Genomic DNA, 24,944 nt, shown 5'->3' with positions numbered 1-24,944 from the left:
AAAAGTTGAAGGATATCCAGGAGTAGAAGGGCCAAAAAACAAAACACATGGGAAATGAAGCAAATAAAGGGATGAACATCAAAGACAAACTGCCTACTTTACAATTTTGCTCTATGTCCTTATTACCAGAAGATAAAATATAATTCTCTTGATGCCTATGACATTTTAATTGTGATTTATATCTTAAAGTAGAATACAACGCTGATAATTTTTGTTTAATGTTTTATTTTTAAAAAGTTTTATAGAAAACATCAAATACTTGGAACAAGATTTCTAAAAATAAATCTAAGAACAGAAAATTACTGGCTTTGGTTCTGACAGAGAGCTAAGAAAGATTTTCTGAAGTGAACCAAGTTCCCACTAATCGTTCTGGCTGAGTGGTCCTCCCTGAAACCTTGAGTTTTCTTTGTCTCTACAGAGACATTGAGCTGACATGGAAACCAATAGGTGTGGAATTAAAGCAGAATAGAAGCATTGTTGATTTATGTCCCCATTAAAACTTAACTGACCATAACTGAGCAAACACAGCAGAATTCAAGGTCATCCTTACCAAGTTGATGCAAGGTTTTGCTCATTGTTGTCAACATCTTATCACCAGCCTTACCATGAGGATGGGAGAGTGGAGATGTAGTTAATGTGTCATACATAGCTAAGGACTTGCAATGCTGGAGCCCGAAAGGTCAGAGGTATTTAAAGTGGCTCACAAGCAAATATCCAATATTTAGGGGCCTAAAGAGTCTCCTTAAAGAACATTCACGTTTGTTCATGTGAATTGTGCTAAATCTCCCAGAAGAGCCAATGTTTATGATTTTCATGGCTGCCTTTGGATGTCTAAATGTGAGCACTTCGTTCCAGGTGCATGCACTGGCTTAACTGCTGAGTCTGCATTGCTTATCTTACTTGCCACACCTAGAAAAGCCAATAATGAGCAATGCTGCCTCTCAATTATTGATACTAAGGTACTTACGGGTAGCCAAGTTCCATGAAATTATTCCAGGTCTGCTTTAGCACCATTATAATACCCATTTGCATACACAGATCAATAAGGCATCCACTAGGGTGGCACTGCAAGGTAAGCAAACACAGAAATTCCAGAATCAATGGAGAGGAAGAAAGGGTGTTTGGTTTATAATCTACACAAAGTTGCCCTAAGGCTGTTTAATGCAAGTCTGTCGGAAACAAGGAATGATGGGAGAATACAGACCTCTTCTAGTCTCCACCTGTTTATCAGCCTCAAGTAGGCACCTGGGTGTCCTGTAAATCTTCAACACACAGAGAAAAACAAGCCATTAGTGCTCTAGGTCCAAGCTTTCAGTGAATATTACGTTTAGTTTAGCAAATTCTCCAATGTGAATGACTGCTACTATAAGTAGTAGGTCTGGGGGAATTAGGAAACCCTCCACAGATCTGTCATAACCATAGCTTCTGGAATTCTCCAGGGCACATGTCTCTTCTGGCCTTTCTGTCAGGCTGCCTAAAGCAGAAGCTAGTTCTTGCTGCTTGCTGTGGACTTTCAACATTTTCTGCTGCATATCAATTGCTCTGGCCTGTGTAAGCAGAAGTTTTACTCCTGGATTTAAACACATTTGATTTTTCTGAGTAATAGTCATGCTGTTAAAAAAATTATTGAACTATTTGCCTAGAGTTTTGTGCTGCTGGAATAGCTAGAAATGAAGGAGAGACTGCTGTGTTGATTTCACCAAAACCCTATACCTGGTCCTTCCCGGGTTCCCATCTCCTCTGAAATGCCTCCAGATGTAAGGGAATTCATGCGACATTACCACTACCCAGGGAATCTTTCCCAAATCCTCATAACTGCTGGATTTAAAAGTTACCCAGCATCCTCTGTATCCCGTTTTTGCCCCCTTTCCTGTCAGGATGTCCTTCCCTTTTAAGTGAAGTCAGGAATCCAGGACATGCTACAGCCCCCTCCCCGTTGTACCACCTGCCGTCATAGGTGGGAAAGCCAGGGGCCTGATTCAGGTGCAGACAGAGGCCAGAAGTTTTCAATGCATCATTCACATGCACAAACTATTTTCCTCTGCTTATCTTAGCAACAAAAGGTGCACAGACAGTTTTGAGTGGAGATGATTTCCCTGGGATGCCAGGTGGTTTTGAGATTTGGGAAGAGAAGGGAGGAGGATGCTCTTCCCTTTTTACACTTTGTATAAATCACCCTAAGGGAGGGCTTCTCTGTCCCCACGAGTCAGTGCCTTCTAAGTGTTCTGTCCTCAGCTTGGGGAGGTGTGCAGGGGTCAGGTTCTTACCTTCCGAGGAAGAATGCGATGTAAAATGTGGAGCTGTTCAGATTGACAAACTGAAAAAGAAACATTTTCAGGGTGAAGCTGTTCTCCCACTCAGACTCTGTGCGAGGCTGTTCTGTGGACAAAAGGTGAGCAGAGTTTGAAAGGCTGAATCTCATCCCCTCTCAACTCCCTCTCTTTCCCTCCCCACACACACAGGGTGGGGACGCAGGAGTCCTGAGGAGGCTGCAGGAGACTCCAGTTTACCCACGGATGGCGTGTGGTGGAACAGACCACTCATAGGATCCTCAAGCTCACAGACCAGACCCAACAAGGGTCTCATGAGAAGTGGCTATGGAAGAATCTGAGAGAATTGAATACCTAGACTGTTCCACTCTTACAGGATACCCGGAGAGCCAGCAGCATAGACAGCCAGGCTGTCGAGGCCTCATTCCCAGTCGTGGCTCTCTGCAGTAGCCTTTTCTTTTCCTCTTAATCTATGCAGGCTTAGTTCCTCCCAGCTCCAAAGAGTTCCTTGGTCTCAACTTCCAGTTCTCATATTATACCAACCTACTGCTTAAGAGGGAGTCAAATGCCTATCATAGAATGCTAAGAGCACTTGACTCATTTGCTTTTACCCTTATCCCCCATTTTCCATTCTCATGGACAAATATCAAGGAGGTGGCATCATCTTTAGAGCTTTTAATTCATATCACCATCTGTGTCTTATAATTTCCTGACCTCAGTCAGGGGCCAATCTCATCTCCATATATTTCAACCTCCATAAAGCAAATGCTCTCTGGACATAATGGTGTGAACCAAAACATGGATCCATTTGCCCCCAAGACCAAACCTCCAGATTTCATTCGAAATCTCATGTCGAATGAATTTATCCTTTCACAGGAGCTACATTCTATGAGCAAGCAATGTCTAAGGAAATGTATTTAATACAGTAGCATTTTGTCTGCTTCCACATTCCCTGAACTTCTAATTTCTCATTTAATACTTCACTTAATCAATTCATTTCCACAAATTATAACTCAAAATGCTTTTTGGGAGCATGTCTGAGAAGGGAAGGGAGAATGAAAGTAAATCTGATTTAAAATGGTTTAAAACGTCAGTTTTAGGACAAGGCCATACTGTTGTTGAGGGCCAAAAAGACACAGGATTCTTAAAGGGTTTTCTTAAAGTGTTTCACTTCTGCTACTGAACTCCTGGCTACATGGAAAGGTCTCCTGGTCACCAGCTGGGTTCCCAGGTGTCCCCACCGTGGATGGACCAGGACTGTACCTCCAATGGCATTTCTGCTAGCCTGGATCAAGCTACCACAGGGTACATTGTCTACCAATGGGCAGTTATCTCTTCCATGGACATAAACCTCTTTCTATCTTTTTGGGCAAGAACTGGTGGTGATGGAAGATTTCAATGACATTAAAAGAGATAAGGTAAAGTGCCTAGCTCTGTATCCAGCTCATAGAAAGTTTCAGTAAATGCTATCTGTTGTCATAATGATGATTAAAAATAGGAACACTTTTGTGAGTTTTTTCTCCTCTGGACAAGCTTCTTATGGAATGCATTAAAGCAAGTTGTGGATGGGAGCATGTAATTTTCTCAAACTGCATAGAGCACAATGACCAATACCTTGTTAATAAAATTGGGACAATTTCTTTATTTTGAAAATGTGATAAAAGTTATTACTGGTTACCAGATTGTTCTGGAGTGCAGTGGCATGATCATGACTCACTGCAGCCTCAACCTCCTGGGCTCAGGCAATCCTCCTGCCTCAGCCTCTGGAGTAGCTGAGACTACAGGTACGTGCCACCATGCCTGGCTAATTTTTTAAATTTTTTGTAGAGACAGGGTCTTGTTATTTTATCCAGGCTGGTCTTGAACTCCTGGACTCAAGGAATCCTCCTGCCAAAGCTTCCCAAAGTGCTGGGATTACAGATGTGAGCCACCATGCCTGGCCTTCCAGTCTTCAAAGAAACTAACTTTGCTGTGAGTTTATATACCATAAAAACTTGATACATTTTTAATTAAACAAAAATTATAGGCAATAGCAAATTAACACTTTCCTAAATTATACTGGATACTTTATACAAATGTACTTTTGTAATGCTATTTTTTGTGCATGAAGAGAAAATCTACCTTAAATTACATTAGCTCATGACAGATAATGTTTGTGACAGATTTTAAAGCTTTATATAGAAAAATTACTAGACATATTTAAATTATTCTGTTGAAGGCAAAGAAAAAACTTGTTGTATGAATTTTAAAATAAAGGGACTATTTCTTTCCAGCAGTATTAGAGAAAGGAATCTTTGAAACATACTCTCTAGCCCACAGTACAGTTCTATGAAATAGAAAGGATTCCACTCACCTAAATTCGTCAGAAGCAGGGCAACTTTTTCATAGAGCTGTAAAATAAATTTCATGCATTTAATAAATGAACTGCACGTATTATAAAATCTATAATCACAAAGGAAATAGGGAGTCAAATCACGAGTCAAAATAATTTCATTAAGCATCCATTGCTCAACCAATGAAAACATTGTGTATAGAAATCTCAGACTCTTGGAGTCCATTGGTAATGGAGATTAGCGTAATTTTCAGGGCAAGAAAGAAATGTACAAGGTCCTATCTAACTATTTATAAAATCTCACTTCTTATTTTGGGGCGAATAATTTTATGGCAACAAGGCTAGCTGCTATTCATTACCAGCTTTCTAGGCAGTGCTGGGCAGTCATAATATTGCTGAACCTCTGCATCTTGAACGTAAAATCTCTAAGCCCGCTTCTGATGGTAAGATCCTGCAATCCTATCCTTTATGGACTGCTGTAAACTCTAGATTACAGCATTCAAAAGCACTGAAGTGATTAAACATTGCTGGAAATTCCCAGAGCTTATGGTACTCCACTTTTCCATTGGTGGACCAGATGCCTCCTTAACTCACGCATCCTTAACTCACCCAGCCATCTAGTCAATAGATGGTTCTGAGGGTGGGGTACATGTATGCATGTGTGTATGTGTGTTTGTGTGTGCGTGTGTGTACCAAGGAGCAGAGAGTATAGTCTAGGGTAAATCCAGCTCTAGGAGATTCCCCAGAGTGGGTATAATTGAAACATCAAGTGCTGTTTCTAAAACAAAAGACGGTAAGTGAAAATGAAAAGGAAAAGTAGTTTAATAGACTGAACAATATGAAGATTAAGAACACATTTAGATTAAAGTAGTGAAAACACACTGGTTAAAATTGCCCAGGCTGGAATTACAGCTTGACCATCCAGCAAACTACAGGACTTGGGCAAGTTCCTTATCTCTTCTTCAGACCATCCTTTTCTTTATATGTGGGCAGGATGGGTATTGAACTTACTGACCTTCCTGTCCTGCTTAATTTTTGAATTCTCTTATCTGAGATTTCTGCTAATTACAGAAATAAACAACATAATCTGTATGTATGACTCCAAACTTTCAGCAACAACTATGGTTTGCTATATTAGGATATATTAATATGGCATAGGAACAAATCTTGTGTCTAGAAATCTCAGACTCTTGGAGTCCAGTGGTAATGGAGATTGGTGTCACTTTCCATAAGAAACCTTGTGACATAGGTTAGTCATACCCATTTGATCATAAAAACAAAATCCTAGTAAACAACAGATAAGAACAGATGTTCTAATCAAATATATTTTAATATTACAATGTATTACGAAGGCACTGTAACCTTACAATTATTTAATTATGTAATTATCAGGGAAAATTAATTTGACTGATGAGACAACCTTTCTCAAAAATACAATTCTTGATTAACTGGTTTATCTTTTATGTCTTTCACAATGATGTGTATGTGTCACAGTACCTCACTTTGCACACTTGTCTAAAAGGCCCTCGGAGCTGAGGATATGCCTTTGTTACATGGGTGTGAACACTGAAAACATTGTAATTTTAAAAAAAGGAATAACATAAGAGTCAACATATGAGTAATATTAACCTTGTGAAAAATAAGGTAAAACATACGGGGACACAGTAGGGATCCATGGCATCTGTGACTACTTCATATGTATGTTGAAGGATATATATATATATATATATATATATATATATATATATGGATATGGACTGTGAGACGTTGGACAGGATGCAGGAGGGAAGGGCACACACACAGAGGGACTCACAGCCGCTCAGAGATCTCCACGAGTGGTTTCTGGAAAAATGTCTGATTTCTCATTAGACGGTTGAGAGATAAACCACGGGAAGTTTGTTCTGCTAAGAGCAGTGGAAAATCTAAGTTTCCAAACTAGATGCTGCAAATTCTCATTGTGAATATCTGTAACCGGCAGAAAGCTTTCTGATCTTACAGATATGTCCAAAAGGAAGCTATGTGTACTTCTACTTTTATCTTGCCAGGCTGATCAATAAATGTGGACTTGCTCTGATGCAAGCTATATTATCTGGTTTACCTTTTTTTTTTTGGAAGATGAGATGTGTTTATAGTATAATTAAATATCTGATTCAGATTGGCATGGCTGGATAAAAAGGATGATAATAACTTTTTAGTCTATTCCTGGGATATAGCCTTTGTTGGCCTATTTGGCTTGCAACCACCATATTGGGATGTTTTTTGCTCACTAGTGAAGCAGAACAGAATTGAGACAATATGATCAGGAACAAGAAATTCCATCCTATTCACTTCTATTCACTCTATCTTTGAAATATTTATTTTTCAAGACATGGAATAAAATGTAAACTACTAAGTGCCCCTTAACCAGCCATTAAGAGGCATAATATTTCATTAGGACCTAGAGGGCTTTTGTAAAATAATATAAATTTTAAAGTAAATACTATATAAAAGTAAACATATATCATCAAATCTATCAGAAACTTGGCATCTGATAAAGATCTGTTATTTTACTTAGCACTGGACAAATCTAGCAAAAAGTCAGAAATGGGATATGTGATTTATAATAATTATATTATTAAAAAATCAGTCTTTAATCTAGCTCTCAAGGTTTTTATATTTAGTTGATAAAAATTATTAATAATTAATGTCTAAATAATGATTACCTTTGGAAGAAAAGTATGGTCAATATGTTAAGTAGTTGAAAACAATAGACAGCTGTAAAAAATCTATATTGGATCACGATAATATCTCACATTGAGTAATTTCAGAAGCCACTGGAGAGTTTACTTCTGAACTGGTCAAAGCTATATTACAACCAGTAGTCTGTCATCCCTTATGCTGATAGAAAGGACTTAAAATTTTTTAAAGATATTCTGATGAAACCATTCCAACTATATTACACATTTGGTTGCCCTCATAACGGTACCCACAAAACCTCAGGGGACAGGAGTGTAAATGTGTGTGTGGGGATGAGATATCATCACAGATAGCTGAGGAGAGTAAGGTAACTGGCCCCTGCACAAAGAGGTCCTGGCTGATGCTGCTTTTAGAGTTCTTATGTATATTTTTTCTTTTCTTTCCTTCTCTTTGCTATGGCTTGTCATTCCCTGTTCTCATCAGTATTCTTGCGTTAGCAACCTTATGTTATTCTAGTTTGATGTTGGCTGAAAATCAGAGTACCAAAGATGTTCATGTTACATCTAAAATAAATGAAAAACCACAAGGGCATCCCTAAGAATAATATGTGTTAGCTTTGGAGTGTGAACTCTACCTCATCCGTGTTGGCTAGTCTAAAACACTCTGGGAGACAAAAGATGTAAAATGCCTAGCAGCCTAGCTCCCAGCTTATAGCAGGTGCTTTGTAACATCAGCAACTACGTACTTTTGCCACTCCCTATGCTCCTGTCTTCGTTTTGAATTTGTTTACTTCCTCTTATCTAGGCTGTGTCTTGAAGTAGATATTGCTGGATCAATGATTTCCAGTTAAATGAAGTGTTTTACTCTGACAACACTGGCACCTGCTTGAAACATATGGGCAAGTGTGTATTTACAGATTCACTTCCTGTACATAGGCATTTCTTTCTTTCTTTTTTTTTATTTTACTTTAAGTTCTAGGGTACATGTGCACAATGTGCAGGTTTGTTACATATATATACATGTGCCATGTTGGTGTGCTGCACCCGTTAACTCGTCATTTACATTAGGTATATCTCCTAATGCTATCCCTCCTGCCTCACCCACACCCCCGGCAGGCCCTGGTGTGTGATGTTCCCCACTCTGTGTCCATGTGTTCTTATTGTTCAATTCCCACCTATGAGTGAGAACATGTGGTGTTTGGTTTTCTGTCCTTGCGATAGTTTGCTCAGAATGATGGTTTCCAGCTTCATCCATGTCCCTATAAAGGACATGAACTCATCCTTTTTTATGGCTGCATAGTATTCCTTGGTGTATATGTGCCACATTTTCTTAATGCAGTCTACCATTGATGGACATTTGGGTTGGTTCCAAGTCTTTGCTATTGTGAATAGTGCTGCAATAAACATGTGTGCATGTGTCTTTATAGCAGCATGATTTATAATCCTTTGGGTATATGCCCAGTAATGGGACGGCTGGGCCAAATGGCATTTCTAGTTCTAGATCCTTGAGGAATCGCCACACTGTCTTCCACAATGGTTGAACTAGTTTACAGTCCCACCAACAGTGTAAAAGCTTTTCTATTTCTCCACCTCCTCTCCAGCACCTGTTGTTTCCTGACTTTTTAAGGATCGCCATTCTAACTGGTGTGAGATGGTATCTCATTGTGGTTTTGATTTGCATTTCTCTGATGTCCAGTGATGATGAGCATTTTTTCATGTGTCTGTTGGCTGCATAAATGTCTTCTTTTGAGAAGTGTCGGTTCATATCCTTTGCTCACTTTTTGATGGAGTTGTTTGTTTTTTTCTTGTAAATTTATTTAAGTTCTTTGTAGATTCTGGATATTAGCCCTTTGTCAGATGGGTAGATTGTAAAAATTTTCTCCCATTCTGTAGGTTGCCTGTTCACTCTGATGATAGTTTCTTTTGCTGTGCAGAAGCTCTTCAGTTTAATTAGATACCATTTGTCAATTTTGGCTTTTGTTGCCATTGCTTTTGGTGTTTTAGTCATGAAGCCTTTGCCCATGCCACACAGGCATTTATTTGTTAAGAAGATGTATAAATTAAATTTTAAGACATTGGAGGAAATAGATGATAACAATATAGTAGGCATTAATTCATTGCATCCTAATGGGATGCAAAACATTTCACCTATGGCTGTTTGGTTAATTTCACTAGGAATCACTCTCCACCTACAATGTGTATTCCACAGTTAACACTGTGACCGAGTCCTGGTGGGGGGTCAAAAGGGGGAGGTACAGGAAGTGCTAACCATCTACTTTCAATCTCCACTTGCTAAGCTGTCACACAAACATCACGTCAAAATGATCAGCAACTGCTCTTTTTTTTTTTATTACTTCTGAGTCTTGAAACTTTTTTCCTAAAATAATAAAGATGTTTTATGTATTTTAATACTAATAATGAGCTACCTGCATTTAATTAGCTCATTGATTACTAGTTAACCTAGTGATCATAAATTAAGTTCTTTGTTATTGGGTAGGTTGAATTCTCTCAGGAATCACTCAAGTTTTATTGGTTATGGAACTCAGGATTGTTTAAAGAACTAGAAATGATAAGCTAAATAGATAAACCTGTATGGATAATAGTATTAAATTAGTTGGCCTTTGGAAAATCTTTTTTCAAAGATGTAAGCATTTCAGCATTATGGCCCAGATTTAAGATGCAGTATAAATAAGGATAGGGGAACTATAATTAACTGAACATCTACTCCATGCCTAACAACTGTCCTTGGCACTCTATGTACATTGTTTTACTTATTTACACTACAAACCTTTAAGGTCAGCTTTTAAAATTTTTTTAATTTTTTACAGGTCCTTGCTCTGTTACCCAGGCTAGGGTTCAGTGGTGCAATCATGACTCACTGCAGTCGTGAACTCCTAGGCTCAAGTGATCCCCCCATCTCAGCCTCCCAAGTAGCTGAGACTACAGGTGTGACACCTGGCTAATTACAAAAAAATTTTTTTTGTAGAGATGGGGTGCTGGGATTACAGGCATGAGCCACAGTGCCTGGCCATATTTTTATGTATAGGTTGACCTCAGCAGCCGACCATGTCAGGCACTACTTTTGTTCTACAAAAAATAGCAACAACAATTTACAGAGCATCTACTATGTGCCAGGCCCTGTTCCAGACACTAGGGAATAACAACAGTGAAAAACAAATAAACAAACAAACAAAATAAAGAAAAGCTTCTGCCCTTATGGGCCTACATTCCAAAAGAAATGGCAGATAAACAAAATAAATAAGTAAAATATATAGCATATTAGATGGTGATAAATGCTATAGAAAAAACACAGGCAAGCAGATGGGAAATTGCCAGATAGCAGGAGTGGGCTGCAATTTAAAACAGAGTGACCAGGGAAGCATTTACTAGAGCAGTGACATTTGAACAAAGACTGGAAGGAGGTGAGGGACTAAGCGATGCAGACCCTGTGGGAGGAAAAGGCTCCAGTCAGAACAGCAAATAAAAAAAGTCCTGGGGTGAGAGCATCAAAAGGACAAGTGCGGCTGGAGCAGGTGAATCACAGTGAGTAAAAGAAAAGATGAGGTCAGAGATGCCACACAGACCAGATGAGCGAAAGCCCGTGAGGCCACTGTGTAGATGTGGCCTCGCAGGCTTTTACTGTGAGAGAGAGGAAAGCCACTACACCTTGTGAACACAGGAGCCATGTGAACTGACTTACATGTAAGAAGCTCTCTCTGGCTTCCATGTTGAGCCTAGATTGAAGGGAGCAATGTGAAAGCTGGGAGACCAGTTAGGAAGCTGCTGCAATAATCTCGGCAAGAGACACTGCAGACTTGGACCAGGCTGGGACTTCGGGATGTGCAGAAAGTGATCAAATTCTGGATACATTTGGACAGCCAGAGAAATAGAGGAGTCCAGTAGAATGCCAAGACTTTTAGTCTGGGCAAGTACAATTAGGAAGGCTGTGGGAGGAGCTGATTCTGGAGGGAAGATGGGGAGTTGGGTTTGAAAGTGTTAGGTGGAGACGGTCAAGCAGGCAGTTTAACGTGTGAGTTTGGGGATTCAGGAAAGAAATCTGGGCTGAAATATGCTATCTGAAAAAGCCTGGAAATCAACAAAAGCAATATGTACCAGCTTGACGGTTTCCTTGCAGGGTTATATCAAGGAATGCTTTGGTTTTTGTTTTTGTGTTTTTTTGAGACAGGGTCTCCCTCTGTCACCCAGGCTGAGTGCAGTGGCCCTGTCACTGCTCACTGAAGCCTTCACTTTCCTGAACCAAGTGACCTTCCCACCTCAGCCCCACAAAGCAGCTGGGACTACAGGGGCACACCACCATGACCAGCTAATTAATTTTTTTTTTTTTTTTTTTTGTAGAGACAAGGTCCCACTATGTTACCTAGGCTGGTCTTGAACTCCTGGGCTCAAGCGATCCTCTGGCCTCAGCATCCCAAAATGCTGGTATTACAGGCATGAGCCCCGTACCTAGCCAGGAATGCTTTGGATACTGTCTATCTTCCTATCATTGATAATCAAAAAGAAACAGGAACCAACATTGCAATGCTGTGTCACAGGTTCTGAATGTTCTAAATTCTTTCTCTAAATTTACTTAAGGGGTGTACAATATAATCTTATTGGATAAATAAGGGAACTAATGTTCAGAGAGGTTATGTGCTTTGCTCAATCTTACACTGCAGAAAAGCCCGGAGTCTAGATTTGAATCAAGACTTTTAAGCACTCAGACCCAAGTGCATCTTCATGCCAGGCACTTTGCTGCCAGGACATCAGTGCTATGTGAATGGCCCACCTCTCTGAGGCCAGATCCCCTTAGCAACAGAAGAAAACTGTCACTTGCAGCCCACACATTTTGATCCGTTTGGCTAGCCACTGCAGCTCACTTACCACGTTCAGCAACATAATGATACAAAAGTTGATGCACACAGCAGTCCCTGTGGTTGCAACCTGAGAGTTATTCCTGATTAACGCCCATTTAAAGGCAGCGAAAGTGCTGACAGTCACCACACGGTAAATGACGATCCCGAACACGGCAGCAATCACCACGCAGATCTGGCAGGAAGACAAGACACCCGGTGAACCTCTTGGTGGAATGTTACAGGAAGAGGATTCACATTCCTGGAACATCCTCTGATGGGAAAAGGAAGTAACACCATGGCAGTACTGCTCAAGAGATCACAATCAAATGCATACTTTCCATTGTGGTTAATACTTTCTCTTGCCTTTTTCTATTTTTTAATTAAAATAAAAGAACTACATGCTTGAAAGTTGAGAATCTGTGTAAGCTATGGGACAACACTTTTTAATGCAGAATATACATTGAGCAGATGGACAAATATTCATATGGAAATCCTATCATGTCACTCTTCGGTTTAAAATTGTTTATTAGTTTCCTATTATTCTAGGATAAAAGCAAAACCTTTAGGCAGCCTGCAAGACCCTCTCTCTAGCCCCTTTGGGCACCATTCTTCCTTCCCTCTGGGGTCCCCACAGCTTCTCTCATTACATCAAACGGGCTAAGCACCCTTAATCGTCAAGACTATTTCCTTTGCCTGTAATACCTACCCACCCAATCTCTTGCCGAACACACACACACACACACACACACACACACACACACACACACACACACACACATAGCCTAGTTAACACCTACTCATCCTTCCTCACTTCTCAGCTCAAACACCATTTCATAATAAAAGTTCTTCATGACTCCCAGACTATTTGTTTTTCGTGTTGTCATGTGGTAGCCATACCATATGGTTACATCTTTTTCAGGACACTACTTATAATTTCTAACAATCTGTTTGACTATTCTCAGGCTCCCCTACTAGAAAGTAAGCTCCATAAGGACAGGGAAGGAGTCTTTTTTGCTCACATGGTTTCTACAGCACCTTACCATAATTACAGGTGCATAGTAAGTGCTCAGTTATTTGCTGTTGAGTGAACCAACTACGTGATAGGTACATATCTTGTTAATCCGATATTCACACAGACTGAAGCATGTTTCCCTGAAGATTTCATGGCATTTGAGAACAATACAGCATATCTTCTTTCTCTATGAAATGCAGTTGTCCCTCAGTATCCTCATGACAGATTGGCCCAGAACCACCCCCCAACACCATGATACCAAAATCCACAGATGCTCAAGTCCATTCTATAAAATAGTGTAGTATTTGCATATAACCTGTACACAACCTCCTATATACTTTAAATCATCTCTAGATTACTTATAATACCTGATACAATGTAAATGTTATGTAAATAGTTATACTGTATTGCTTAGGAAATAATGACATGCAGCTGTACATGTTCAGTACAGCTACAACTAACCATTTTTAAAAAAAATTTCCATCTGTGGCTGGTTGAATTCATAAATGCAGAACCCACAGACACATAGGGCTGACTTTAATGCAAATCTGAGACTCCAAAAAGTTTTGTGACTTTCATTAGGTGATTACCTAATATTAACATGTCTTAGAGACCTTAACCCACTTAATTATCAAAGGCTAGACCTTGAAGCCAGGCCTCAGGAAGGCCTCTGCTGATTTAGAGATTCCTTTCTTCACAAAAGTATTCCTGTTTTGCACATAATTTACTTTCTGCTTACTTTTAAGGGAGATATGTTCTAAAAGCTCAAGTACAAGTCCTAGCTCAGACTGGCCAAAATAACAATAAAATAAACAAAAACCTGTTCAGATCTTAATTGTAGTGCTGTTGATCAGGAGACAGGTAAAATCTATGCTGAAATTCAGACAAGGATGGCAATGAGGTAGGATGGACAGCTGGCTGGATTCAAAGTCAGAAGAGAGATTAGAGCCCTAGCTCAGCTATCACCCAGCAGTGTGACCTTGGGCAAGCTTGTCCTTTCCATAGCTCCAGCCTCCTGTGTTCCAAGTTCCCCATCCATAGAACAGGAAAAGCTTAATCTATGTCTACGGGTCTTTGTAAGAAACAATACAATAAATATGAATATGTACATAGAAGGCAAAGCATGACACAATTGCTTAAAAGCAGTATCTGTAGACAGGCATGGATTTGAATCTTGGTCTGAGCCAAGGAGTCTGGGTAAGCTGCCCAGCCCTTCATCTCCCCAGTTTCTTCACTGGAAAAAGGGAGTAGGCTGTCTGAATTTGCTATAGTCTTGTCCTTCCTACTCTAATGGTCTAGGCATATATTTATATACTCATCATTTGAAAAAAGGAAAGGAGGATCCTAATCATCCTTTACTGTTCTAAAATGACATTTCAGAAACATCTGCATATGTTTTGTTCAGTAATTAACAGTGTTAAAGTTAATTACTAAGACTGCTTTTTAGGAAAAGCTAAAAACTGAGGTCTGTTTTTCAAACTGACATGATCATTAGTGAGTCAGGAAATTAATTTTAGGAGGCTAATCTGTCATTAAAAATATACTATAATAAAACAAAATCAGAGCTTACGCATATTATAAAAGTGAGCACTGTTTTACTTACACTGTTTTATACATCTACTTGCTTGGCATATTCGGGGTTATGACAGAGAATATATTTCTTACTGTATGGGCATGGTGAAAAGTTTGAAAAACACTACTGTAAATCCTGTCTCACATTTTTGACTCCTTTCAGCATCACATAGTAGAATATGGCAAGAGGAAAGAATATCAGATTAGAGGGTCTCAGCTCTTAGCTACCTACTGGCTGACCTTGGGCAAGCCCCATAACCTGTTGGAGTCTCAGTTGTTCTATCTGTAATATGGGGATAGCAATACCATCCCTGACCACCAGACGAAGTTACTGTGAGGAATAAATAACAAAGTGCAAAAATATTTTGTAGAACAATGCAAATGCCCAATATGATTACTGTTATTATGCTATAGGTTTGTATTTTATGAAACAAATATTTTTTTTTAAAGTTTCAAACCATAAAAAATATTCCAGATGCAGAAACGATAAGTCTGCTGCATTTATCTGTAAATGCTTGATAAGGTTCTGGCTTTCCAGAAATTGGATTCATCCGCTCTTTCTTGGAATACTTGGCTTCAAACTGGGGTCGTATTTCTTCCTAAAGGACAAGCAGACACATTTTAATGCACTAAAGAGGTGCTCACACAATAAAAAAAGAAATATCATTTTACCCCACCATAAAACAGAGTCAACAGCTGCCACACTAATTAGTCAACCAATGAAGTGGGTTTGGGTGCCCAGGCTTAAATGTTTGAAAATTGGCCACTTGAAGAAAATCTAAAGAGTGAAGATCAAGATTTACTATCATCAAAAGCAAAGAAATTTGGACTAACAGTTACATTTATCTGTTATCTTATAAAACTAACCTTGAAGAAAAAACCACCCTGAGAATGGTATTTTAAAAGGGACAAGCTGTCCTGTCCTAATGGTTTGGAACAACTAATAAACTTTTACTTTTATTACCAGAGAGTGATAAGAAACACCAGGACAAAGAAGGCTTCTCTACAGGAAAATGTTCAAAATCCATTTTGTAAGTTATAATGACAATATAATTCTTAGTTTTCTCCAGCAATTTTTTTTGCATTTTTAGATTTAGTTCACTAAAAACATGGTGCATCTACTTTTTAATAAGTTCCTATAGGAGTCATCCATCTTTAACCAATAGACTTTAGGTATATTCTTAATTCTTAATTGAAAACAAGGTAAGCACCTTTCAAAACCAGTTAAAATCAAGGTTCCTCCAATTCTAAATCAAACTGAGATTTTATTTCATTTAGCTGAGCCTCCTGAATGTGAAAAGCTTCTGACTAAAAACCAATTATGAGATTAGGAAAAGGCAATCAGCAAGATGGTACACTGATGTGGTTCCCGTTAATTAAGCATGCATTATGTTTGAGAGTGTTGGGAGAGGATGGCAAATGAGCAGAAACTCTGCTGAAATGGAGATTGAGTTAATCCAGGCAGAAATGGTCAAGATTCGGATGAAGGTACTGACAGAAAGCAAGGAACGAGCTGACAGAAGAGAGGTCATGGAGAGAGAGCCCAGTTTGGCAGCAGCCTGCCCATGTAGCATGAAGGATGGCCTTCACATGGCTCAGCCTGGCTCCTGCCACTGAATTAGCCCAAGGCTGGACTTCCCTCAGGGGTAGGTCATGGGTAAGATCAGCAGGAGATACATTAGGAGCAGGCTCTGTCTTTCATTTATTTTAGGCAGTTATACTTGAGGAGATAAACATAGCAGACCTAGAATCTTCTGCTTCTTTGGGAAACTTTCAATTTATTGGGCCATAAGTGTCATCAAGAGCCCTTGAGCTAGTCATCCGAGAACTAAGGCCAATCATGGAGACAGGTCTGTGTTCCTGGATGTATCTGTCCATTTTCATACTGCTATGAAGAAATACCCAAGAATGGGTAAGTTATAAAGAAAAAGAGGGTTAATGGACTCACAGTTCCACATGGCTGGGGAGGCCTCACAGTCATGGTGGAAGGTGAAGGAGGAGCAAAGACACATCTTACATGGTGGCAGGCAAGAGAGACCATGTGCAGGGGATGTCCCCTTTATAAAACCATCAGATCTCAAGAGACTTATTCACTATCATGAGAACAGCACAGGAAAAACCCACCCCCATGATTCAATTACCTCCCACCAGGTCCAACCCCCAACACATGGGGATTATGGGAGCTACAACTAAAGATGAGATTTGGGTGGGGACACAGCCAAACCATATCACTGGGTGTTATAGGCCAAATTGTGTCTTGCTTCCCCCAAATTCATCTGCTGAAGTCCTAACCCGCAGTACTGAATGTGACCATATGTGGAAACAGGTTTTTTTTATAGTGGTAATTAAGTTCAAATGAGGTCATTAGGGTGGACCCTACTCCAATATGACTGGTGTCTTTATAAGAAGAGGAAATTTGGACACAGAGACACCCAGGGGGAAGATGATGTGAAGACACAGGGAGAAGATGGCCATCTATAAGCCAAGAAGAGATGCCTAGAACAGATCCTTCCCTGATGGTTCTCAGAAAGAACCAACCCTGCTGACACCTTGGCTTGAACTTCTAGCCTCCAGAACTGTGAGCATGTAAGTTTCTATTGTTGAAGCCACCCAGTCTGTGGTACTTTGTTATGGCAGCCCTGACAAACTAATGTGCGAGGTTGCCCCAGAAGGTCTGCAGCAAGTCTGGGTTTTTCTGCACAATAAGGTGGAAACCATGGGCTAGAAGTGAGGCATTTCCACAAGGAATCCCAAGCTGGGAATGGCTACGTATGTCGGCTCCTGTACAAAGGTATGCAGAGTGAGAGGACAATTCAGCACTCCACACTTTTTATCAGGGGCTGGGAAGACAGAAGGCTCCACACTTATAAGGGATACATAGGTTCCCAAGAAGGGTGCCCACATCAGGGGCCCACCACAAACGCCAACAATGATTGTAGACTGGTTTGGTCAAAGTTACTCAAATAGGGCCACACTTTACAGATAGAAGGGGAAAATTTAGTCCCACTTCTTTTCATTAGAGATTTTTAAAGTCCAATGAAGTAAATTGCCCAAGGTGATTCCCAGGAAAGAATATTTTCCACCCCACTGGGAACTGTTCCCATGAACACATGTAACCAGAAACAGCAGAATGGCACCACACAAGAGGAATTTCTGAATGCAGTCCGGCTGCTACCAATAGATGTCATAGTCAGCCTGGGAAGCTTCTTCAAACCTAGAATATATATGTATACACACACACACACACTCACATACATATATATATGTATATTTTTTTGACTAGGTTCTAGGTATATAAACACATATATATATGTTTGAAAATTGGCCACTTGAAGAAAATCTATCTATATATATGTATATGTGTATGTGTATATATATATATTATATATATATATATATCTAGAACCTAGAAAAAATATATATACACATTATTTATTTGAGACAGGGTCTCACTCTGTCACTCAGGCTGGAGTGCAGTGGTGCAATCTTGGCTCACTGCAACCTCCACCTTCTGGGTTCAAGCGATTCTTGTGCCTCAGCCTCCCAAGTAGCTGGGATCACAGCTGCGTGCCACCACACCCAGCTAATTTTTGTGTTTTTAGTAGTGATGGGGTTTCACCATATTGGCCAGGCTGGTCTCGAACTCCTGGCCTGAAGACACAGGGAGAAGATGGCCATCTATAAGCTATCCTCAAATCCTCCTCCTGGCCTGAAGTGGTACCCCTTCCTTGGCCTCCCAAAGTGCTGGGATTACAGGTGTGAGCAACCGCACCTGGCCTGGAGAATATTTATAAAAACATGAAAGAAAGCCTTATCAGGAGAACAAGGATTGCTGAAAATCTCAGTGTCATGTATCAAAACCTCCTGTTGTACACCTGAAGTACATTCAAAACCAAACCAAACCAAACCAAAAAACTACCCAAACATGTTCATGGGAGAAGGGGAACAGGCAGCCATTGAGGAGGCATAGTGTGAAGGAAACAAACAACAACAACCAAAATACCTCTCAGAATTACTTCCCCCACCAAGTCTACCACAGGGCTAAAATTCACATCGTTCATATTTCTGAAAGATTCTTTTTTATACATGAAAATATATACATGTGTTCCCTTCAAGGAAAACACATATTAATAGCCATGATCAAAAAAATATTACACATATGAGTGGTTTATCTGATTTACTGGCCCAGCAAGGCTCTGAGGAAATGAGACTCAGGAGGGGTAAGAGATAATGAACGAGAGGGAGGAGAGTGGGGCTGAGGCCTGGACCAACTGTCAAGGGAAGCAGGGTCCAAGAGGGGACCATGGTGACCACGCCTAGTGTGGGTACTTCAGACTTCCGACAGGAATAGGGGCAAGAAGAGAGTACTAGAACAAGACAGGTCAGGAGGAGAACAACGGACTGGCCTAGAAGACGCTGAGGGACAGTGGTGGGGCTGAGCCTGGCCCTCCTTGGCAGTTTTGTCTAGAGCTGGCCCTCCATTTAACCACGACTCCCAAGGTGGCCGCTTCAGAGTGGATTGTCCCCAGCACGGAACACTTGATGTCATACTTCAGAGCCTGTGCACACCTGGGCACGGTCCTGGGTGCTGCTCACAGACACACTGCCTTTGGGTAATTCTCTTGGAAGGATTGCTTCCATGTACCTGGAGATGTCAAATGAATGCTCTTTTTCTGCTGAAGTTAGAGAAAAAAGGATGATTTTTAAGAAAATGGAAAAAAAAAGCTACACCACCAATTCTTCTGGTGCCTCTACCTACAAGTGGAATTCTTCACTTAATCAAGGGATTTGATTCCACTAAGGAATCAAAAATTTACAAAAATTGTCAGTCCATTTTTATACTGCTTGAAATTTTCTGAAAAGGCAATTGAAAATGCTTTATGAGTACACCTGACTTCCGTCACAGAACAGAGAGTGACAATTTTGGGGGGGGTCGTGTGGTTCTGGGTGATTTGCTTTTTACAACATTCTGAGATAAATGATACAAACCTCCTCTTCTTCCCAGTCTATCAAATCCCAGTCATAAGCAATTACTGCTCGCCGTCTTTTCCAAAACTCCAGGAAAACTGTTGCTGGAACAAGCAGAGAAAGACAAAGACATTTTTGAATAAAAGTAAAACAAGGCTCTTAACTGTGTCACTGAATAATGAAGCCATTGCCAAGAATGACAGTTGTTAGTGTAAGCATCATCGAGTATCACAATTTCCAGCTGAACTTCACTTCACAAGGACTATTTTCTGAGAATTACTAAGCTTGTGTCAGACATAATGAAAAACGAGAGATTTCACTTAGAATTGAATTAAGCTGATTTACAAGTTGAGGCAGAACAGACTTATTAGAATGACAAATTCTTACATTCTGGGATGTCAGGATTCAGAAAACTGGGTTACCGACATCTATCTAATTGATACAGCATTTATTTTTTTTATCTTATTTTTTCTATTGCCTAAACATGGGTAAGCAAGCACTTATTTTTTAAAGTGAGAGGCAGGTAGGAGCAGAAAAGTCAAAATGAAACTTGGCAGTTCACATGTATTTGGTAGTGATTTCCTGTCCCTTCAAATCCTCCTCACAGCAAATACCTATGTAAAATATATTTTCCTGTTTTACTGGAAGGAGTCCTGTTGTTTCTCTTTTCTCCAAACCATTTCTTTGTTGCCACAATGAGGGTAAAAGTGGGTAAGTCTATTAAGAACTTTCTCCAGTAAGTGCAAGGTGGCTGGCCTCCCCATGCAGAGAAATCTGGGAGTTATCTTCATTCAGCCAAGGTAATTTTCTACTCAATTCAATGAAAGCATATCAACTTAAATGAATTATTGAGCATTATGCAATAAAAGAGAAACAGAGAGAAAATAAGACACACTCCTGCTGCCTTGGAAGGCAAAATGCAAATACAGGGGCACACACACACACACATGCATACAGAAACACACACACTCTCTCACACTCTGAGAATGACTATAAGGATATAACAGACATACCCTAGGAGAGAGAATGGGTGGATATTTCTCTTTTGGGCCTTGTCATGCAGTTAGACTTACAGAAGGTAACAATAAATATATATTAGGAATCCATTTCATGAAGGAAAGTAAATTATGTAAATGGCCATGTCAAAAAAATATAATTACTTTCTTCTTTTCTATTCTCCCTTGTTCACACATTACTTCCTCCTTAGTAGTATGCAGACACTGAAGACATATTCTTAAAATAAGTAGCTAGAAAGACAGTCTAGAGTGATAGATAAGAGTTCTCGGGCATGTAGCCTAGACAGTCCTAAATTTGAAATCCAGATCAGATACAAGCTGTGCTACTGTTGGCAAATCAATTAACTTTTCTAAGCCTTAATTTCCGGATAAGCAAAAGAAGGAGGGTAATACAGGTCCACAATCCCTTATCTGCAATGCGAAAATTCAAAATGCTCTAAAAATTTTAAGTGTTTTTCCCCTAAGTTTGGCAGAAACTCATCTGGTGGTGAGCCCTGACCTGGACTGATGTGAGGCTACATATAACCTCTATTTATTCTTCTTAGTGAGACTTTTCATGTATTAAAAGCAGCCATACTAATGTATTTGAGTACATTAGTATGTATTCCCCAGGCCTCCTGGGGCATTTAATAATATATGGTATATTCAGTGCCTTCCTAAAATCTGAAAGATTCTGAGTAGTTACAGTTGTTAAGGAAGATACACCTAAAATAATCAAATGTCTTATTCTGGAAGATAGAAATTAAAACAAATATATGTGTTTATCTGTGTCAATGCTGCGCAGCTGTTTTCTACTGGAGTCCTTCCAGGGAGTCTTGCTGTCTCAGGAATCCCCAAGACCATCCCCAGGTTTGATTTACTAGGAAGATTCACAGGACACAGAATACAGTTGTACTGATGGCTAAGATTTATTGCAGTGAAACACTATAAAGCAAAATCTGCAAAGGGAAAAGGTGCATGGAGCAAAGTAGGGAGGAAACAGGACAAGCTTCCAAGTCGTCTCCCAGTAAAGTCACACAGGATGTATTTAATTCCTCCGCAATGAGCTGTGACAACACATGTGAAATGCTGTTTGACAGGCAAGCTCATTAGAAACTCAGTGCCCAGGGTTTTTATTGGGGGCTGGTCACATAGGCACCAGCTGCTTAGCACGTACTAAAATTCCAGAGTTCCAGGGAGAAAGCATAAATTGTATTGTTGGCACATGTAGTTTATGCATCACGAGTTACCCTTAGCAGTCAGGGTGGTGGAAACTGTCTTGAAAGCCAAGTTCCCAGACACCAGCCAAGGGCCACCCTTGCAAGCAGGCCTTTCTAAAGCAGGCCTGCTGTGTTAACTCTTTGCTGCACACTTGCCCTCTGCCTCACCAAACTGTCTTTGCACAGAGTCCCTGGGATATTTCCTTTATCAGGTCCTCTAGCCCCTCAAGCAAATGCCACTTTATAAAGACTTTCCCTCCTTGATCTCTAGGGTCTCCCTGTTCTTGAAGAGACAAGTGGCCCAGCCCCTGAATATGTGGCTATTTTCCATAAAAATCACGAAGGTACCTCCATGAGCACAAAGACACTTGATGGGGGATCATTCTGGGACAGCCTCAGGCCATAGGATTCACATCCAGTCTGTCTCACTGGCAGCTGCTGCTCTCACTACGCCCTACCAACCCTCTATGGTTCTCATCTGAGGGAACTGACTTCTAAGATGAGCTGGTGGCTGTCACAATTATTCCATCACCCTTCTTCAGTATTCCTGCTGAATCCTGCCTGGAGGAAACAGAGATTCTAACCATTAATTCCCTGTGTTAGTCTGTTCAGGCTGCTGTAACAAAATACCATAAATTGGGTAGCTTCTAAACAATAGAAATTTATTTCTTACTGGTCTGGAGACTGGGAAATACAAGATCAAGGCACCAGCAGATTTGGTGTCTGGTGAGGGTTGCTTTCTGGTTCTTAGATGGCACCTGCCAGCTGTGCCCTTACATGGTGGGAGAGGTAGTTAGCTCTCTGGGGTCTCTTTTATAAGTACAATAATCCAACCATGATGGCTTTGCTCTCATGCCCTAATCACTTTCCAGAGGCCCCCCTTACTAATACCTTCACCTTAAAGAATAGGATTTCAACATATGAATTTGGGGGAACATAAATATTCACACTATAATATTCCCTTTTTTGGCTAATAATGCTCTCCCTTCTTCCATTATAGTACTCAAGAGGAAGAGAAGAAGAAATTAGCTGCTTGTGCAACTGCCATTCCCTTGTCGGTATGTTTGGGTGAAATGCCCATTCATTTGAGGAAGAAGAATCTGCCTCTATTTGTACCTATGAAACGTAGTCAAACCAAGACAGGTTGTCTCTTTTCAAGGCCAAGTTCCAATCCCTCATTATGCCATGGTTTAAACTCCCTCCTCTGAATACTCACAGCCTTGGGAGCCCCTGCACTTTCAGTGTGCCTAGTTATACACTGTCTTATGTCATGAGCTCACACTTTCTTGTCTCCTTCAAAGGCGGTTTATGCTATACATATTTTTGTTATATATATATATAAAGATATATATATCTTTGTTTTATATAAAGATATATGTATCTTTATGTTTTATATAAAGATATACATATATCTTTATGTTTTATATAAAGATATATATATCTTTATGTTTTATATAAAGATATATATATCTTTATGTTTTATATAAAGATATATATATCTTTATGTTTTATATAAAGATATATATATCTTTATGTTTTATATAAAGATATATGTGTGTGTGTGTGTGTATATATATATATTTCTCTTATACTACCTGGCACTATGATAAATTTGATTAAAAAGTGTATTTCTTTTATGACTTTGTTCTCAAAAGACGAAATTCCTAAGAGTTTTGTCAAGTGTTTTTTTTTTTTTTCTTTTGGCACATGGAACTCTTTCCACAAGAATTTTCTCAGCTAAAGCATCAGCATGTTTAGCCTTACTGCTGGCATTTTGAACTCCTTAGATTCCAATCTATCATTTTACATTGCTAATGATTTCTCTAAATCCAGATCCAACCAGGTGTCTTGGGAATCAGTGGAGCCACATCACCTATAGAATAAAATCTGTTAGCAGCTCACGATGCAAAGCTCATAAGCCCAACTCGCTCTGCCCTGACTTGCACCTCAGACTCCAGGCTAACTCACTAACACTTTCACACATGAGCTGTTTTATACTTTCTCAGTTTGCCCACACCATTTCCTTAGCGAGTAATGTTTTTCCCTATTTGGGTCCATCTGGTCAACTCCCACCCTCACTTTCAGGTTTAGCCCCGTGTGTTCTGTAACTACGCCCCCTGAATCATCCCTGTGCACCCATGCTGAGTTGTGCACACAACTCTAGGTCAGTGCTAATCACACCATTCAGCACTGTAAAAACAAAACCAATAAAAACCCAAACCCAGATCATATCTATGACTAGTTTGTGGAGAGCAGAGCTGTATCTTAGTTGTCTTTATACCTTCAGAGTCTAGCACAGCAACTGGCACGCAGAGAGGCTCCATAAATGCATAAATGAAATGCTGTCCTGAGAATGAAAGCAAATGTGGAAAACTATTCTTAATTTTCTAAATATTTTCATATGCTTATAAGAAATTAAGATATGAATTTGAAGAATATGCAGCTACACTTTCTGAATGCTTTACACACCAGGGCCTATTAAATAACTTAATAATAGTATCAACGTTTGAAGCTTATTATGCTTCTCTTTTGTCTTGCAATAAAAGTGTGATTCCGTTCTAACTATCACTCTCATTATTTGGTTGTATGGACCCTGTGGCAGAGACTACTGACTGTCCTCTAAGATTCTTTCTTGCTTTCCTCCACAATAAAATGATTGTTGCTGAGAATATGGTTGCCTATATATATTGTATTTTCCAGATACCCTTGCATTAGATGTGACCAAAGGATAGTTCTCAGCAGTGAAATATGAGCACAGGTGATATGATGTGTAGTACTTGCCTGTTGACTTCTTAAAACATTGTGGGGTGCTTTTTCCGTATCCACTTTCCCCTTCTGGATGGGTAGAACCCAGGTGACCCAGTGAGACCGTGAAAGTGATGACAGGCTCTGGGGTTATGGGAAACAGCTCTTTTGTAGGAACATGAGTCCCTGAGTGACCATGTGGAGTGGAGCTGTCTGCCAGCCTGGAATGCTCACTTCATACTTATACATGTGATAGAAATTAATTTCTGTGTTTTTCAAAGCCACTGAATGATGTTAGGCCT

At 39.9% G+C, this 24,944-nt stretch overlaps 1 protein-coding gene across 18 annotated transcripts in view; it reads right to left on the bottom strand.

The window, feature by feature from the left end:
- The window catches only part of ANO4 (anoctamin 4), a 413,407-nt gene that overhangs the window by 29,670 nt on the left and 358,793 nt on the right, over positions 1 to 24,944 (bottom strand). For 17 of the 18 annotated variants that reach the window (XM_009426095.5, XM_009426094.5, XM_009426096.5 and 14 more), the window contains 7 exons: positions 19,704 to 19,786; positions 15,173 to 15,313; positions 12,159 to 12,323; positions 4,624 to 4,660; positions 2,268 to 2,379; positions 1,205 to 1,262; positions 968 to 1,065 (listed from right to left, as the gene is read on the bottom strand). In XM_009426095.5, coding sequence (XP_009424370.2) covers positions 968 to 1,065; positions 1,205 to 1,262; positions 2,268 to 2,379; positions 4,624 to 4,660; positions 12,159 to 12,323; positions 15,173 to 15,313; positions 19,704 to 19,786 — 694 coding nt within the window. The remainder of the gene's footprint in view (positions 1 to 967; positions 1,066 to 1,204; positions 1,263 to 2,267; positions 2,380 to 4,623; positions 4,661 to 12,158; positions 12,324 to 15,172; positions 15,314 to 19,703; positions 19,787 to 24,944) is intronic. The other variant, XM_009426098.5, reaches the window with a different exon arrangement.

Source organism: Pan troglodytes, chromosome 10 (genome assembly GCF_028858775.2).
Source record: "Pan troglodytes isolate AG18354 chromosome 10, NHGRI_mPanTro3-v2.0_pri, whole genome shotgun sequence".
In the NCBI taxonomy this organism is placed as follows: Eukaryota; Metazoa; Chordata; class Mammalia; order Primates; family Hominidae; genus Pan; species Pan troglodytes.
The sequence above is the reverse complement of the archived record's forward strand: the minus strand, read 5'-3'. Positions and strand labels throughout refer to the sequence as shown.